The following is an 18,390-nucleotide window of genomic DNA, read 5'->3' on the forward strand; positions in this document are numbered from 1 at the left end:
TTATTCTCTCCTCATACAGAAGCTGTTCCATACCCCTAATCATTTTTGTTTCCCTTTTCTGAAACTTTCCCAATTCCAATGTATCTTTTTTGAGATGGAGTGACCACATCTGCACACAGTATTCAAGATGTGGGTGCACCATGGATTTATATAGAGGCAAAATGATATTTTTTGTCCTATTTTCTATCCCTTTCTTAATTATTCCCAGCATTCTGTTCACTTTTTTGCCTGCCACTGCACACTGAATGGATGTTTTCAGAGAACTCTCCACAATGACTCCAAGATCTCTTTCTTTAGTGGTAACAGCTAATTTAGACCCTATCATTTCATATGCATAGTTGGGATTATGCTTTCCAATGTGCATTACTTTGCATTTATCAACATTAAATTTAATCTGCTATTTTGTTGCCCAGTAACCCAGTTTTGAGAGATCCTTTTGTAGCTCTTCGCATTCTGCCTGGGACTTAACTATCTTTAGTAATTTTGTATCATCTGCAAATTTTGCCACCTCACTGTTTACCCCTTTTTCCAGATCATTTATGAATATGTTGAATAGAACTGGTCCCAGAACAGACCTCTGGGAGACATCACTATTTACCCTTCTCCATTCTGAAAACTGACCATTTATACCTATCCTTTGTTTCCTATCTTTTAACCAGTTACCAATCCAGGAGAGCACCTTCCCTTTTATCCCGTGGCAGCTTACTTTGTGTAAGAGCCTTTGGTGAGGGACCTTGTCAAAGTCTTTCTGAAAATCTAAGTATACTATATCCACTGGATCCCCTTGGTCCACATGCTTGTTGACCTTCTCAAAGAATTCTAGTAGATTGGTGAGGCATGATTTCCCTTTACTAAAACCACGTTTACTGTTCCTCAACAAATTATGTTAATGTATATGTCTGACAATATTGTTCTTTATTATAGTTTCAACCAGGTTGCCCGGTACTGAAGTCAGATTTTCAGGCCTGTAATTGCCAGTATCACCTCTAGAGCCCTTTTGAAAAACTGGCGTCACATTAGCTACCCTCCAGTCATCTGGTACAGAAGCTGATTTAAATGACAGGTTACAGACTACAGTTAGTAGTTCTGCTATTTCAGATTTGAGTCCCTTCAGAACTCTTGGGTGAACACCATCTGGTCCCGGTGACTTATTGCTGTTTAATTTATCAATTTGTTCCAAAACATCCTCTAATGATACCGCAATCTGAGACAGTTCCCTAGATCTGTCACCTAAAAAGAATGGCTCAGGTTTGGGAATCTCCCTCACATCCTCAGCCATGAAGACAGATGCAAAGAATTCATTTAGTTTCTCCACAATGGCCTTATCATCTTTGGGTATGTCTTCACTACCCGCCATATCGGCGGGTAGCCATCGATTTCTCAGAGTTCGATATATCGCGTCTCATCTAGGCGTGATATATCGAACTCCGAACGCGCTCCCGTCGACTCCGGAACACCACCACCGCGAACGGCAGTGGCAGAGTCGACAGGGGAGCCGCGGACGTCGATCCCACGGCATGAGGACGGGTAAGTAATTCGAACTAAGGTATTCGACTTCAGCTACGCTATTCGCGTAGCTGAAGTTGCGTACCTTAGTTCGAACTCCCCCCCCTAGTGTAGACCAGGCCTTTGAGTGCTTCTGTAGCAGCTCGATGGTCCAGTGGCCCCACTGATTGTTTAGCAGTCTTCCTGCTTCTGATGTACTTAAACAAATTTTGCTATTACTTTTGAGTCTTTGGCTAACTGTTCCTCGCATTCTTTTTTGGCCTTCCTAATTGTATTTTTACACATCATTTGCCAGTGTTTATGCTCCTTTCTATTTTCCTCATTAAGTGTATAACTAGGAGAACCAGTCATCCCCTGAGACCCCATTGTGTTAGGTGATGTACAAACTCAGAACAGCTCCATCTCACCCCAGGATCTCCATTCCCTCAGCCCTGAGAACGTCCAGTACAGCAGAGCAACCATCAAAGACACAGCAGATGATTCCTCCATTGCAGGTGTGACGCTGGCAGACCAGATCTCAGCTCGTGCCAAGGTCCACATGTCTCAGCTGAACTGTGACGAATCCCAAGCTGGGCTCAGTCTGTCTCACTGATGTGTTGGTGCTGGTCACGCAGGTATTACAATTCCAAACATCTGTTTGAGGTTTAGACTTTATCGAGTGCTTGTGAGTTGCTGGGCACTTTAATCTCACTTATAGCATCTGTACCCTAGAGTGTACAGGAATATTTGAGCATTACAGTGTGAATCACCAGACAGCAGAGAGACATTAACTAGTGGGAAGGGCTGATCTCCAGCAGGTGTCACATGCTGCCCAACAAGAAAGGTCCATTGACACCAATAGACCATTGTGGGTCGTTAAAGAGGACAACCGCCATTGGTTGTTCTGCCCTCCCTCGTCCCCTATGAAGATGATTCATGTAAGTGGATTCCTCCTATCAGTGGAGTTTGCACAAGGGAGGAAGGGGATGAAAACCCCTGACAAGAAGCAACTGGATCGCTATGCTGCTTGGACTCTGGGGGACAACATTTTCACGGCATAAGCAAGAAACCCCCAGCTGCTTAGCTCTGGTTAATCTTAAAGGTGACATGGAGCTTGTTTATTATAGAAGCTTCTGTTACCTTTGGAAATTTAAGATTGTAACTCCTTTGTGTATCTATGTTCACCTGCTTCAACCTTCAAAATAATTCGTGTGTTTCCTGTTCCTAGTTAATCAATCTGTACATACACCTCTACCTCGATATAACGCTGTCCTCGGGAGCCAAAAAATCTTACCGTATTATAGGTGAAACCTCATTATATCGAACGTGCTTTGATCCACTGGTGTGCTCAGTGTCCCCCCCCCCCCCCCGGAGCGCTGCTTTACCGCGTTATATCCAAATTCGTGTTATATTAGGTTGTGTTATACTGGGGTACAGGTGTAGTTTATTATAGGATTGGCTACAAGCGTTGTCTTTGGTGTGAGTTATAAGGTGCAATTGACATAGGGTAAGTGACTGGCCCTTTGGGACTGGGAGTAACCTGAATAGTGTCGTGATTCTTGGTGTAAAAAACCTTCTGTCCCCAAGACAGGCTGATCTGGGTGGCAGACAGATCGGAGGACCCAGGGGACTATCGGTGGCTCCATGCTAAGGCTGGTACAGGCTTGAAGAGGTTACATGGGCTAATCGGTTGGGGACAGCTAATTATAGAGCTCCAGCCAACTCAGGGTTTGTGCCCTGCTTCCTGACAGTCTGTCCAAAGATCGGCACTTGCGCTCTTCAGCCAGGTCAGACAGTGTTACAGACCAACCCGGCCACACACCACAAATAATCTTAAGAGAAGCTGGTGCTGTGGGGAGCTGTATCTGGGGAACCTCTTGGTGAAATGGCTCCAAATTTTGGTCACTCACCTGACCCAAGGCCCCAGTTTATCACAGCAAATTTCAAAGTCATCTGAGGAAGCATGGAGATTTCAGAGCACTTAGACCTGAAATGTCATCTCAATCTTGCCCTGCTATAGCAGTCCCTTCTGGGAACCAAGGAGGTTGCAATAGGAGCTGCCTTCTGGGGCAATAAACCTGGTGTTTGGTCCCCAGGTGCAGCTCCTGTCAGCCAGGGGAGAAGAGCTCTGTCCCCATTGTAATCCAGGTGCCCCCCATCCCTGGGGGATCGGGGCTGTCTGCTCAGGGGATCCCTGCCCAAGGAGCAGGGGATGGGGGTTCTAGGGATGGGGAGGGGAACACTCGGGGGCTCTGGACCCAGTAAAACCCAATCTGCCTTGCAGGGTGCCAGCTGGGAGCCAGGCTCAAGAAGGGGCTGCCCTTGGGGACCCAGACTACCTAGGGGATGACAAGAGACCCCCGACGCACAGAGATGGGAGACCCAGACGCACAGACAGAGACGTGAGGCCCCAGGATGCTCAGAAGCTTTATTGGCAGCAATTGCAGGGCAGAGAATCAGCAAAAAGCATCACCCGCAGAATGGAACAACCCCCAAAGCAGCCCCCCACCACTGATGGAGCCCCGTGATCTGAGATCCCCACTGCCCCACCTTGGCTATGGTCCATGCCCAGGAATCCCACCTACCACCATCTGAGTAAGGGGCTCCCCCCTCTGATCCAGTCCCATGATACAGTCACTGGGCACAATGTGCCCTGCTCCCGTCCACTGCCCCCTCCCCCCAGCCTCATGCAGGGATGGAGGCTGGGTTCTAAATACGAGTTCTGAGTTCATTGAGTGGCTCTGTGGATTCTAGACTGCAGCTCAGAGACCCCCAGGGATGGGGGTCATATTCTCGACTGGAGCTTGACACGCACTGAGGGGGATGAAGGTTTAGAACGGAGCTTGAGGCCCACTGTGGGGGTGGCAATTTGAGATTGGTGCACACTTGGGGAGAGGGATGGGCTTCTAGATCACAGATTGGAGCACACCCAGGGATGGACTTCTAGGCTGGAGCACAACCAGAGATGGGGATGGGCTTTTACATTGGAGCACACTCAGTGATGGGGCTCTAGAATGGAGATTTTAGCACATCCAGGGATGGGGTTCTACATGAGAACACACTCTGGAAGGGGTTCTAGGTTGGCACACACCTGTGGATTGGGTTCTAGATCTGTGCATGCCCAGAAATGGGGTTCTGGATTGTAGCAGACCCATGGATTGGGGCACACATCAGAATGAGGTTCTGGATTGGAGCCTGGTGCCCGGTTGGGACGTGTGCCTGTTACACTCAGCATGCCCAGGAATGGGGTTCTAGATTGGCACGCACCTGTGGATTGGGGTTCTAGATTGGGGCACCCATCAGAATGGGGTTCTGGATTGGAGCTTGGTGCCCAGTTGGGATGTGTTCCTGTTACAATCAGCAAGCCAGAAGCACATGGGCAGAGAGGGAGGCCAATGGCACAAAGAGCCTCACACAGTTGCCAGCTCCACTCCATCATTTGTACCTCTTGCCAGCCAGGCAGGGGTTGGGGTGAGTGGCTGTATCATTCCCGGCGCAGTCGTTGCAGACGCTGTTTTCGCAGCGCAGCAGGGGCACGTTGTGCAGTCGGTGCCAGGCCTCCAGCAGCTCCTTGCGGGTCACCACGGACTGCGTATCGTTGCGGAAGATCCTCTGGAAAACGAAGGCCTTGTAGTCCTTGGCAATGTCCGAGAAGGCATTGCTGGTCATCTGCATGATGTTGAAGGGCCCTTTTTGCGCCAGACACACTTTCGTGCAGGGCGAGTTGAGGGTGAATAAGATCAGGCAGCAGTTCAATTTGCAGGTCCTGGCCTTGAGCTGGGCCACAAGGCTGTTTGGGCCGGAGAGCAGACGCCACTCGCTGTGCTCCATGTATTTCCCCCTCACATTCAATGGCCGAGCAGCCACGATGTTCCCGCTGTACAGGCCATCGAACGGGCGAATCGTTGCTCTCATCTCTTTTAGCTGGCGCTTGGGCAGATAGGTGGCCAAATTCTGGGAGTTTCTGCTGTTCTTGTCCCCATGGAGCAGGAGCCACTCGCTGTGCTCCGAGTGAGTTTTCTTATATCTAGGCCGGGCAGCTATAATGTTCCCATTTTTTGGGTTGTACAGGCCACCATTCTTTCTGAGCGCCTGTTTCATGGCATCCAGCGTTTTGTTGGGCAGCTTCTCCTCCAGCATGTTGTTGAACTGCTTGGAGGGGTCGTCACAAAGCTCACGGGGCAGGCTCACGACGAAGGCATATTGAAGTTCACCTAGTCTGAGGTACCTGAGAGGGATCAGAGCACAGCGGGGTCAGGGAACCCAGGGCTCTCAGCAGCCAGGAGATGTCAATTAAAAGGGAGAGAAACAGGAACAGGCCCCTGAAATACCCTCCTACCACAAGGCTCAATCTCCCCCTGAACCCCAAAATTACCCCTCCCAGCTCAGGTCCCCATCTCCCCCCTGCACCCTCAGAATCACCCCTCCTGGCTCTGGGCCCCATCTCCCCCTTGTAAACCAATAATCACCCCCTCCCATATCCAGGCTACAGCTCTCTGTACCCCTAGAATCACCTCTCCCATCTGCTTCCAGATCCCCCACAATCAGCAACTGCCAGATATGGGCCCAATCTCCCTCTGCTCCCCCATAACCTCCCCTCCCAGCCATAGGCTCCATCTCCCCATAGAACCCCCAGAAGCACCTTTCCTCATATCTGGGCCCCACCTCCTACACTCTGAGAATCACCCCTCCCAGATGTGAGCTCAGTTTCTCCCTGCACTCCCAGAAACACTTCCTCCTAGCTACGGGCTCCATCTCCCCCTGCACCCCCATTATCAGCCCCTCCCAGTTATGGTCTCCATCACCACCTGGACCTCCAGAATCCCCCCCTCCCAGCTCTGGGCTCTATTTCCGCTCTGCACCCCAAGAATGGCCTCTCTCCAAGACTAATCTAATAATCTAAATCAGGGGTGAATTCATTACCCAGCATGCTGGGTGCTCGTCAACTACGGTCAGGGTCTGGGCAGAGTTGGGTAGAGTGGGCCCCCCTGATCTTGCTGGGTGTCTCTACAATCTGGTGAGATCCACCTAGGAACATTCTCTGCTGCTCTTCAGAGCTGGGCTACAGGGGTAGGGAAGGACAGAGACAAACCCCAGGCCGGTCACTCACTTGTCCACATGATCCACGATTTTTTGGAGCGCAGCCCGGTTGATGCTCCCGGCGGTCTCTGGCCCGAAGCAGAGGAGAAGGGGCAGCAGCAGCAGGAGTCCAGCCCTGGGCATCCGTCCCAGCACCTGCACAGGACCCCACAGAGTCAGCACCCCTGAGCCTGGGGCACAAACCCAGAGTCCCCCAACCAAGGCCAGTGTAACCACTAGACAAACTAGGTGGCCGCCTAGGGCACCAAGATTTGAGGGCACCAAAAGGCAGTGCCCAAAAATTTTGCCACTAGAATCATAGAATCATAGAATCATAGAATCATAGATCAGAAGGGACCAATATGATCATCTAGTCTGACCTCCTGCAAGATGCAGGCCACATTAGCCGATCTCCCCACTCCATTAGCAAGCGACCCCTGCCCCATGCTTCGGAGGAAGGCGAAAAACCTCCAGGGCCACAGCCAATCTACCCTGGAGGAAAATTCCTTCCCGACCCCAAATATGGCGGTCAGCTGAACCCCGAGCATGCGGGCAAGACTCTCCAGCCATACCCTCTGGAAAAAGGTTAAGAATAACATATCATTGACCCATTGTACTATTTACCAGTGTGGCACTTAATTAACCTATTGACTAAGCCCGGTATCCTATCATACCATCTCCTCCATAAACTTATCTAGCTTAGTCTTAAAGTCATGGAGGTCCTTCGCCCCCACTGTTTCCCTCGGTAGGCTGTTCCAGTATTGCACTCCCCTGATAGTTAGAAACCTTCGTCTAATTTCTAGCCTAAATTTCCTAACTGACAATTTATATCCGTTTGTCCTCGTGTCCACATTAGCACTGAGCTGAAATAATTCCTCTCCTTCCCTGGTATTTATCCCTCTGATATATTTAAAGAGTGTAATCATATCTCCTCTTATCCTTCTTTTGGTTAAGGAAAACAAACCGAGCTCCTCAAGTCTCCTTTCATATGACAGGCCTTCCATTCCTCGGACCATTCTAGTGGCCCTTCTTTGTACCTGTTCCAGTTTGAATTCATCCTTCTTAAACATGGGAGACCAAAACTGCACACAATACTCCAAATGAGGTCTCACCAACGCCTTATATAACGGGACTAGCACTTCCTTATCCCTACTAGAAATACCTCGCCTAATGCATCCCAATACCGCATTTGCTTTCTTAACGGCCACATCACATTGCCTGCTCATGGTCATCCTACGATCAACCAGGACTCCTAGGTCCTTCTCCTCCTCCGTTACTTGCAACTGGTGCGTCCCTAGCTTATAACTAAAATTCTTGTTAGTCATCCCTAAATGCATAACCTTACACTTCTCACTATTGAATTTCATCCTGTTACTAATACTCCAGCTTACAAGGTCATCCAAATCTCCCTGGAGGATATCCCGATCCTTTTCTGAATTGTCAATACCTCCCAACTTGGTGTCGTCCATAAACTTTATCAGCCCACTCCTACTCTTGGTTCCCAGGTCAGCAATAAATAGATTGAATAAAATTGGACCCAAAACCAGACCTTGAGGAACTCCACTAGTGACCCCCTCCAACCTGACAGTTCCCCTTCAATACTACCCTCTGCAGTCTCCCCTTTAACCAGCTCCTTATCCACCTCTGGATTTTCATTTCAATCCCCATCCTTTCCAATTTAACCAGTAATTCCTCATGCGGTACCGTATCAAACGCCTTACTGAAATCTAGATATATTAGATCCACTGCATTTCCCTTGTCTAAAAATCTGTTACTTTCTCAAAGAAGGAGATCAGGTTGGTTTGGCACGATCTACCTTTCGTAAATCCATGCTGTAAACTATCCCAGTTGCCATCGGCCTCCTGCTCCGTAACCACTCTCTCTTTTAAAATTTTTCCATGACTTTGCATACTACAGATGTTAAACTAACAGGCCTGTAGTTACCGGGTCACTTTTTCCCCTTCTTGAATATAGGAACTACATTAGCTAATCTCCAGTCCAACGGTACAATCCCCGAATTTAGAGATTTATTAAAAATCATCGCTAACGGGCTAGCAATATCACTCGCTAGTTCCCTTAATATTCTAGGATGAAGATTATCCGCCCCGATTTACTTCCGTTAAGCTGTTCAAGTTTGGCTTTCACCTCCGATACCATAATGTCTACCCCATATCCTCATTCCCATCGGTCCCTGTATCACTATTCCTTAGCCCTTCATTAGCCTCATTGAAGACCGAGGCAAAATATTCGTTCAGATATTGTGCCATTCCAAGATTATCCCTAATCTCCACTCCGTTCAAAGTTTTAAGCGGTCCCACTTCTTCTTTCTTGGTTTTCTTCCTATTTATATGGCTAAACAACCTTTTGCTATTGGTTTTAATCCCCTTCGCTAAGTCCATCTCCACCCGTCGTTTTGCCTTTCTCACTGCTTCCTGCACCTCTGACCTCAATAAGGTAGGTTTCTTTGCTGATCCCTCCCATTTTCCAGTCCTTGTACGCTTTCTGTTTTTTCTTAATGACCCCTCTGAGACGCTTGCTCATCCAGCTCGGTCTAAAACTGCTACCTACGAGCCGTTTTCCCTTTCTTGGGATACATGCCTCTGACATCTCCTGCAACTTCAACCTGAAGTAACCCCAGGCGTCACCTGCCCTTAGATCCCTAAATATGTTAGGCCAGTCTACTTCCCTAACTAGTCGCCTTAGTTTAGTAAAGTTAGCCCTTTTGAAATCATAAACCCTAGTCTCAGATGCACTATTGATTATCCTCTCATTTATTTTGAAATGAATTAGCTCATGATCACTCGAGCCAAGGTTGTCCCCTACAACTATTTCCTCAACAAGGTCCTCGTTGCTCACCAAAACCAGATCTAAAATGGCATCCCCCCTCGTCGGTTCAGCAATCACTTGATGAAGGAATTCATCAGCTATCACGTCTAGGAAAAGCTGAGCCCTATTATTGTTACTAGCATTTGTTTCCCAATCTATATCCGGGAAGTTAAAATCCCCCATGATCAAGCAGTTCCTATTAGTGTTTACCTCCTTAAAAACATTAAAGAGCTCTCTATCCGTCTCTAGGGTAGATCCCGGCAGTCTATAGCACACCCCAATCACTATCCCGGGTGAGGCTCTAGTAGTTTTCTTCCCCAATGTGACCATTGCCCAGACAGACTCCGTATTATCCATTGCATTGCTAGTTATTTCATTACATTTCACCTCATTATTGATATACAATGCTACTCCCCCCCCTTTACCTTTGCATCGGTCTTTCCTAAACAGCACATACCCTTCCATACCTGTACTCCAGTCATGGCTACCGTTCCACCATGTTTCGGTTATTCCTACGATATCCGGCTTCAATTCTCGGACCAAGAGCTCCAGTTCCTCCATTTTATTACCTAAGCTTCTTGCATTGGTGAACAAACATCCTAATTTTTGCTGTTGGGCTCCTCTCACTCTTTTCACCCAACTCGGTAGGGACAGAGTACTACCAGCATGACCTGTAGATCTAGTATCCGTCCCCCCCTCTTCCTTACACCTGCCTGCCCCCCTCTGGCTATATCTGTTGTTATCTTGTTGTTCTCGCTCCCAATGTATAAATTTGGCGTGGAGAGCACCAGGACCTCTCCCTACCGCTCCAGGCCGGGAGAAGGAGGGGAAGAGCAGGCAGCAGGAAGAGAACGTGCAGGTGGGTGGAATCCAGGCGGGGGCTGGGCCAGGCACAGATGTGCCGCTTGCTCGGGGAGAGAGGAGCTGGGCACCAGCGGGAAGCCATCTTGCGCTGCCTGGGCTCCGCAGGGAGCAGATCATTGGCTGAGTGGTAAGGGACCCAGCGGGGTGCTGGCTGTGCGCAGTGCCGCGCCTACACCTCCTCCCCTCTCCCCTCCCTCTGCCGTGCCTAGCAGTGCGGGGTGGGGGCGCCTCTGTTGGGGGCTTTTGGGGCATTGCATGTGCCATTTCCAGATTGCAGGCGGCCAGGAGCCGGGGCGGAGGGGGATGGACTTGTCCTTGTAGTCCCTGGAGTTGTATCGGTCTAGGTTCAAAGTGGACAACCCCACCTCCTCCCTCTCCCCCCACCCCCGCCACGTTGTCCTAATGCAACAAGCCCAGGATCTGAACTGCAGCTTCTTTCACCCCTTTCGAGAGGTGCCTCTAATAGCTCCCAGGTGTGAAAAATCAACAGTGGTGGGGCCCGATCTACCCTCAGAGGGTGCCCCAGGAAGGCAGGATCGGGCCCCTCCTGTTAGCTAGGCAGCCACGGCTGAGCCCGTTGTGCTGGCGGTGGCCGATATTCCCCTGCCAAACCCAGCGTTCACCTGGTCTGGAGCTCTGCAAACACGAGCAGGAATGTATTTGTCACAGCCCACATCGCTTGCTTGCTCCCCCTCCACCCCCCACCCCCAATAGTTAGAGCCCTGAAGTTGAATGGTCCTGTACAGCTCTGTCCAGTAACAGCCCTGGTCACAAACGAACAGCAGCTTACCAAAAAAAAGTATAAAGCCAGATCATTTCCAGCCTGCATCTGTGTGTCCACATCTACCAGGGCAGCAAAATATGCTGAGCCAGCACTAAATTTTTCATGAAATGTTGCATTACAGTATGGGTGAGCTGTGAAATATTACAGTGATTACAAAGCAGGGGTGAGCGCTAATGTTCTGTAGTTGCTGTTTCCATACAAATTCAGGGATTTGAGGAGTTATTTCACCTATACCGAGAACGAAGCAACAAGGTGGTTTACATTGTATCTTTCTTATAGTGCATGAAAAATTGAAATAATTGGGTTTATTTTGAGATCCTTTAATGTACAATTACAGCTGACAATAGTCTTTTATTCTTTTATTCATACTTCTTTTGTTGAGGAGCTGCACATTAACAGTGCAAGACTTTTTTTTTTCCCCCTAGAGCTGTTGATTGCTTGTCCTACCAGATTTCTTTTCTTTTAGTGGTCTAAGATCTCACAGAAAACACAGCACCCTCATTTCAGGTCACACTTCCCTGAGTTTGTTTGGGTGATAAATGTTTTGATCTTGAAAATGTGTAGAAGTGTTATTCAGCTTCAAGAAAACTAACAATCTTTCTTGGGACGTTCCTCCCCCAAATTACCAGTTATGTTATAAAGTGCTATGCTCCTTTTTTTGTGACAGGTTCTAATCTCAGAATAACTGAAGCATCCATGAAATATTCAGCAAAGGTGGTTATCAAGGGAAGGTAACCGGAGCGATCTCAATGGCACTTAAACAAAAATAGACAAGAATGCCCCATACCAACTATCCAGGCATGGAATATGAACACTTGGAATGGTAGCTAATACCCCTAATGAAGGTCTCACTTTTGCATTGGGCCAACTGTCCCTCATCATTCTCCTGATTGCTTGTATCATTATTGATGGGAGATCTGCTGTGGATTGAGGGGTGCATATGGACCTGCCTTTGCACGCTCAGTCCTGGCCCAGCATTCGAAATAAATTGCCCTGAGTTTCAGAAGTACTGAGAACCCTGGAGTTCCCACAGACATCGGGGGAACTGCAGCTGCTCAGCAGCTCTGAAAATCAGGCCCAGAATGACACTGGGCCAGAGCTCTCTGAGTAAGGGGCTTCAGCAGCAATTGGCGTGGGGCAGAGTAAAGCAACCGGGACGGTCATGATGGAGGATGGAACTCTGTCCTCGCCTCACAGCTGTGGGGAAGACAGGCCTTCAGATGCCCCCTCCCACCTACATTGCACTTTCCAGCCCAGGAGCAAGGAACCATTTCACACCTTAGCGCTGGGGGGAGCTGAAGCCCAGAACAGGGAAGTAACTTGCCTGAAGTGAGTTGGTGCCAGGGTGGAGAATAGAAGCCAGATCCCGACTCCCAGCTCTGTGCTCTGATCCCCAAAACAGCCCATTCCAGATCCATGGGGGGCAGGGAGGAGGGACTCTAGCCATGTGCAGGAGACCCAAGGCCATTTATTTTCATTAAATATGTAGACTAAATAATGAAAATAATAAATTTTCAAGCCAAACGTGTATTAACTCTAATGAGCAATGCCACATTATGCAGTATTCATTTTTGAAAGTTTATAAAAAGCGATGCTCCAGGGGAGGGGAGGGGTGGGGGGCCACAAGGTGGCAGTTTCGCCTAGGGCCCCCAACCCACATCCCTTAGCCCCTGCTATGCTACCAACAGGAAAGGGAGCAGTCAGACCCTCTGGGGCTACATGGGGGGGAGGGGGAGTCATCAGGTTTTCCATGGGTAGGAAGAGGTGGGGGGCAGGAAGCATTCCCCTGGTGCTCCATGGGGTAGTGAAGGCGGGGGTCATGGGGGACTTTCCTTGGGCTCCATGGAGCAGAGAAGGTGGGGGGCAGAGGGATTCATAAGAACAGCCATACTGGGTCAGACCAAAGGTCCACCTAGCCCAGTGTCCTGTCTACCGACAGTGGCCAGTGCCAGGTGCCCCAGAGGGAATGAACAGAACAGGTAACCATCAAGTGATCCATCCCTTGTCATCCATTTCCAGCTTCTGACAAACAGATGCTAGGGACACCACCCCTGCCCATCCTGGCTAATAGCCATCAATGGACCTATCCTCCATGAATTTATCTAGTATTTTTTTTAACCCTCTTATAGTCTTGGCCTTCCCAAATCCTCTGGCAGAGTTCCACAGGTTGACTATGCATTGAGTGAAGAAATACTTCCTTTTATTTGTTTTAAATCTGCTGCCTATAAATTTCATTGGGTGACCCCTAGTTCGTGTTGTGATGTTAAACTCCATATTCTTCATAATAATATGGTATAACTGAGAGATACTTCATGCAGGATGACTCATGTAAGATATCATTGGTTATGATTTACTGAATGTGATTATCCAATTTGTATACACATACCATTTCTGTATCTGAAGTTAGGAATATTGACTATGTAACAATTACAACTGTGTGTGTACTTGGGAAAACGCCCACCAGACAGTAAGTAATCATCCTGAATGAACCATTTAAGAAGGATAATAGAACCCTGACAATACTAATCTCTCTCCTTCCTGAGGGCTTGTCTACACTATGCAGCTTTTAGTGACAAGAGGAATCCCATGCACTGCTACAGACTAGGGACCGAATGGCTAGGCAGCAGTTCTGCAGAAAAGGACCTAGGGGTTACAGTGGACAAGAAGCTGGATATGATTTAGTTGGAGACTGGTCCTGCTTTGAGCAGGGGGTTGGACTAGATGACCTCCTGAGCAGGGCTGGCTCCAGACCCCAGCGCCAAGCGCGCACTTGGAGCGGCCTTTTGCCGTGAGGGTGGCAGGCGTCTCCGGTGGACCTTCTGCAATCATGCCTGCGGGAGGTCCACCGGCAGGACCAGCGGACTTCCCGCAGGCATGACTGCGGAGGGTCCGCTGCTCCCGCAGCTCCGGTGGACCTCCTGCAGGCATGACTGCAAGAGGTCCCCCGGAGCTGCTGGACCGGCGACCGGCAGCGCGCCCCCTGCAGCATGCTGCCATGCTTGGGGCGGCCAAATTCCTAGAGCCGCCCCTGCTCCTGAGGTCCCTTCCAACCCTGATATTCTATGATTCTTTGATGAGGCTACGTCGACACAGTCTTGTCGCTAAAAGTCAGCATGTGTGAATGCTCTCGGTCAGTATTTTGTCAGCACTTTAGCCAACAAAATCCTTCCACCCCCACAAGCGGCATTTGCTTTGTCGGGAGGAGAGAACTTCTGCTGACAAAGCAGCATTCACACTGCCACTTGTGGCGGCAAAACTTTTGTCTTTCACAGGGGGGCCTTTTTTAAGTACCCGTGAAAGACAAAAGTTTTGTCAACAATGTTGCAGTGTAGACAAGCCCTGAGAGGCTTCCTGTGACACTACCAGGGCAGGTGGTCCTGTCACCTGACACAAAATACCACCTTGGACGCTGCTGGTGCTTTTCCTCTGTAGGAGGATGGGGATGAAACAAAGGATTCCTGCTTTAGGTCAATCCTTTTAAAGGTCTGGGGAGAGGGTTGATCTGGACTCTCCTCCATTGCCTACCCAAGAAGAAGGACTGCTGAGAGAACCTGAAGGGAAAAAGGAACTAACCTGAAAGGAAAGGCAGGGGTAAGTCCAGATTGAGACAGGGGTCCAGTCTGTAAGAAGAAATAACTGGAACTCTGAGCTACAGAAACTCTGCATCCTGTCTAATGCAACATTTAGGGTGAGAAATTACATTTTGTAACCTGTGTCGTTACTGAATCAAGCTTAGTTTGCATGTTTTGTTTTCTTTGCTTAGTAATCTGCTTAGCTCTGTTTGCTATCACTTATAATCACTTAAAATCTACCTTTTATAATTAATAAATTTGTTTTGTTTATTATTAAACCCACTTTGTGCAATTTCTAGCGGGTGGGGGGCAAGAAATTGTGCATATCTCTCTTCACATTGAGGAAGAGGGTGAATTTTTATGAGCTTGCACTGTGCAGATCTTTCTATACAGCACAAGACAATATATCTTTGGGTCTGCACTCCAGGGAGGTGGACACCTGAGTGCGAGGCAAGTCCCTTCAGCTGAATCTTCCCAGAGCCAATCTCAGTGTCTGTGTCTTTCTGCAGCTGGGTGTGGCCCTGCCTGTGTGTGTGCTAGAGGAGGCTTAAGAGTCTGGCTCAGCAAGACAGGGTAAAAGGGGCCCAGGCTGGCAGAAGAGGCCGGCTCAGTGGTATCTCAGTACATCAGGTGGCACCTTAAGGGGGGCCAACCCGTCACACGCGTGTTATGAGGAGGAGTAAATAACACTTCCTTATTTACTTTCTCCACAGAGTCATGATTTTATAGACCTCTATCGTATCCTCCCTTAGTCGTTTCTTTTCCAAAATGAGAAGTCCCAGTCTGATTAATCTCTCCTCGTACAGAAGCTATTCCATACCCCTGATCATTTTTGTTGTCCTTTTCAGAACCTTTTCCAATTCCAATATATCTTTTCTGAGATGGGGCAACCAGAGCTGCACGCAGTATTGGTGATCATAGAATCATAGAATATAGGACTGGAAGGGACCTGGAGAGGTTATCTAGTCCAGTCCCCTGCACTCATTTTTTATCTAGACCATCCCTGACAGGTGTTTGTCTAACCTGTTCTTAATAATCCCCAATGATGGAGATTCCACAACCTCCTTTGACAATTAATTTTATGTTTATTTTGATGATGTGGGTGTACCATGGATTTATATAGAGGCAATATGATATTTTCTGTTTTATTATCTATCCCTTTCTTAATGATTCCCAGCACTCTGTTTGCTTTTTAAAATTTTTTTTTACATAAGAACATAAATGTGGGGCAAAAGTCAATATGGTTTCTGTAAAGGGAAATGGTGTCTTACTAATCTATTATAGTTCTTTGAAGGGGTCAACAAACATGTGGACAAGGGGGATCCAGTCAACACAGTGTACTTAGATTTCCAGAAAGCCTTTGACAAGGTCCCTCACCAAAGGCTCTTACGTAAATTAAGCTGTCATGGGATAAGAGGGAAGGTCCTTTCATGGAATGAGAACTGGTTAAAAGACAGGGAACAAAAGGTAGGAATTATGGTAAATTCTCAGAATGGAGAGGGATAACTAGTGGTGTTCCCCAAGGGTCAGTCCTAGGACCAATCCTATTCAACTTATTCGTAAATGACCTGGAGAAAGGGGTAAAAAGTGAGGTGGAAAAGTTTGCAGATGATACTAAACTGCTCAAGATAGTTAAGACCAAAGCAGACTGTGAAGAACTTCAAAAAGATCTCACAAGACTAAGTGATTGGGCAACAAAATGGCAAATGAAATTTAATGTGGATAAATGTAAAGTAATGCACATTGGAAAAAATAACCCCAACTATACATACAATATGATGGGGGCTAATTTAGCTACCACAAATCAGGAAAAAGATCTTGGAGTCTTCGTGGACAATTCTCTGAAGATGTCCACGCATTGTGCAGAGGCGATCAAAAAAGCAAACAGGATGTTAGGAATCATTAAAAAGGGGATAGAGAATAAGATGGAGAATATAGTATTGCCCTTATATATCGATGGTACACCCACATCTCGAATACTGCGTACAGATATGGTCTCCTCATCTCAACAAAGATATACTGGCACTAGAAAAGGTTCAGAAAAGGGCAACTAAAATGATTAGGGGTTTGGAGAGGGTCCCATATGAGGAGAGATTAAAGATGCTAGGACTTTTCAGCTTGGAAAAGAGGAGACTAAGGGGGGATATGATAGAGATATCATGAGTGATGTGGAGAAAGTAGATAAGGAAAAGTTATTACTTATTCCCATAATACAAGAACTAGAGGTCACCAAATGAAATCAATAGGCAGCAGGTTTAAAACAAATATAAGGAAGTTCTTCTTCACGCAGCGCACAGTCAACTTGTGGAACTCCTTGCCTGAGGAAGTTGTGAAGGCTAGGACTATAACAGTGTTTAAAAGAGAACTGGATAAATTCATGGAGGTTAAGTCCATTAATGGCTATTAGCCAGGATGGGGAAGGAATGGTGTCCCTAGCCTGTGTTTGTCAGAGAGTGGAGATGGATGGCAGGAGAGACATCACTTGATCATTGCCTGTTAGGTTCACTCCCTCTGGGGCACCTGGTATTGACCACTGTCGGAAGACAGGACACTGGGCTAGATGGACCTTTGGTCTGACCCAGTACGGCCGTTCTTATGTTCTTATTTTTTGACTGCCGCTGCACATTGAGTGGATATTTTCATCCACCATGACTCCAAGATCTCTTTCTTGAGTGGTAACAGCTAATTTAGGCCCCATCGTTTTGTAGGTATAGTTGGGATTTTATTTCCCAATCTGCAGTGCTTTTCATTGATCAACGTCACATTTCATCTGCTGTTTTGTTGACCAGACACCCAGTCTGTTGAGGTCACTTTGTAACCCTTCGCCCTCTGCTTTGGACTTAACTCTGAAGTAGTTTTGTATCATCTCCAAATTTTGCCACCTCACTGTTTACCTTTTTCCAGATCATTTATGAACATCTTGCATAGCACTGGTCCCAGTACAGATCCCTGGGTGTGGGACCCCGCTATTTACCTCTCTCCCCTGGGCTCCATGGGGCAGGGGTGGTGGGGGAAAGGTGGGGCTCACCTGGGGCTCCATGGTGGGTGGTGGAGGGTCCGTGTCCCTGCTGACAGATGCTCACACTCAGTCCTGGTGCGACCGGCTCCCACTCCTGCTCTGTGCAGCGCTGCCCCAGGCAGACCAGGTGGAGCACTAGGGCGGGGGCCGCTGACCACAGACACCGGAATCTGGGGGGGCAGGTGACAGGGCGGGGAGCTGAACAGGGGCTCTGAGAACTTCCTCCTCAGCGCAGCGTGACAGCAGCGCGGAGCGGAGGGTCACTGCGGTGCCGGGCTTGCAGCGGCGCCCAGGGGGCCCAGAACCGCTCCCATGCGGGGGCGAGCCCGGCGGGCGCCGGGGCAGGAGCCGCTATCAGGTGCCGCACGGCGGCCGCCACCCAGCGCTGCGCCCCGGGCTCGGCCAAGCGGCCGGAGCCGGCCAGGGGGTGTGGCAGGGCGGCGCGGAGCAGCGGGAGCGGGACTGGTGCTGCGGGGAGCGCTGCTCTGCTGGGCCCCGCATTCTGGTCTCCGGACGGGGCGCGGCTCAGCCCCCGGCGGGGCGGTCACTCCCCGCCCCCGGCTCTGGGTCCCCTCTGCCCGGCGGGGAGCCCCAGCTGCTGGGCAGAGCGCTCCGCCCGGACACTCGCCCCGACCCTCCCCGCTGCGCTGCCCCTGCCAGCGCCGGGCCGGTCTGGAGGCGAAGGAGGAGCAGCCCGGACCCCTACCCCCCAGTTACCAGTCAGCCCCGGGCGCCAGCCCCCCAAGCCTGTCAGCCCGCAG

At 49.0% G+C, this 18,390-nt stretch overlaps 1 protein-coding gene across 1 annotated transcript; it reads right to left on the reverse strand.

Moving 5' to 3' along the window:
• Positions 1–4,058: 4,058 nt before the first annotated feature.
• LOC120394320 lies at positions 4,059–17,741 on the reverse strand. Its single transcript, XM_039518581.1, has 3 exons — positions 17,639–17,741; positions 6,596–6,720; positions 4,059–5,713 (listed from the first exon to the last, which is right to left on the reverse strand). The coding sequence occupies exons 1-3, from the start codon at positions 17,648–17,650 to the stop codon at positions 4,921–4,923; spliced, it is 930 nt and encodes a 309-aa protein (XP_039374515.1). The 5' UTR covers positions 17,651–17,741; the 3' UTR covers positions 4,059–4,920.
• Between the last annotated feature and the right edge of the window lie 649 nt (positions 17,742–18,390).

The sequence above is a fragment of the Mauremys reevesii genome, unplaced genomic scaffold (genome assembly GCF_016161935.1).
Source record: "Mauremys reevesii isolate NIE-2019 unplaced genomic scaffold, ASM1616193v1 Contig50, whole genome shotgun sequence".
NCBI classification, from domain to species: domain Eukaryota; kingdom Metazoa; phylum Chordata; order Testudines; family Geoemydidae; genus Mauremys; species Mauremys reevesii.

Coding starts and splice junctions, on each gene's coding strand:
- LOC120394320 (XM_039518581.1), bottom strand. Junction 5,714..6,595: donor ATCGTGGATCATGTGGACAA/GTGAGTGACCGG, acceptor GATCCCTCTCAG/GTACCTCAGACTAGGTGAAC.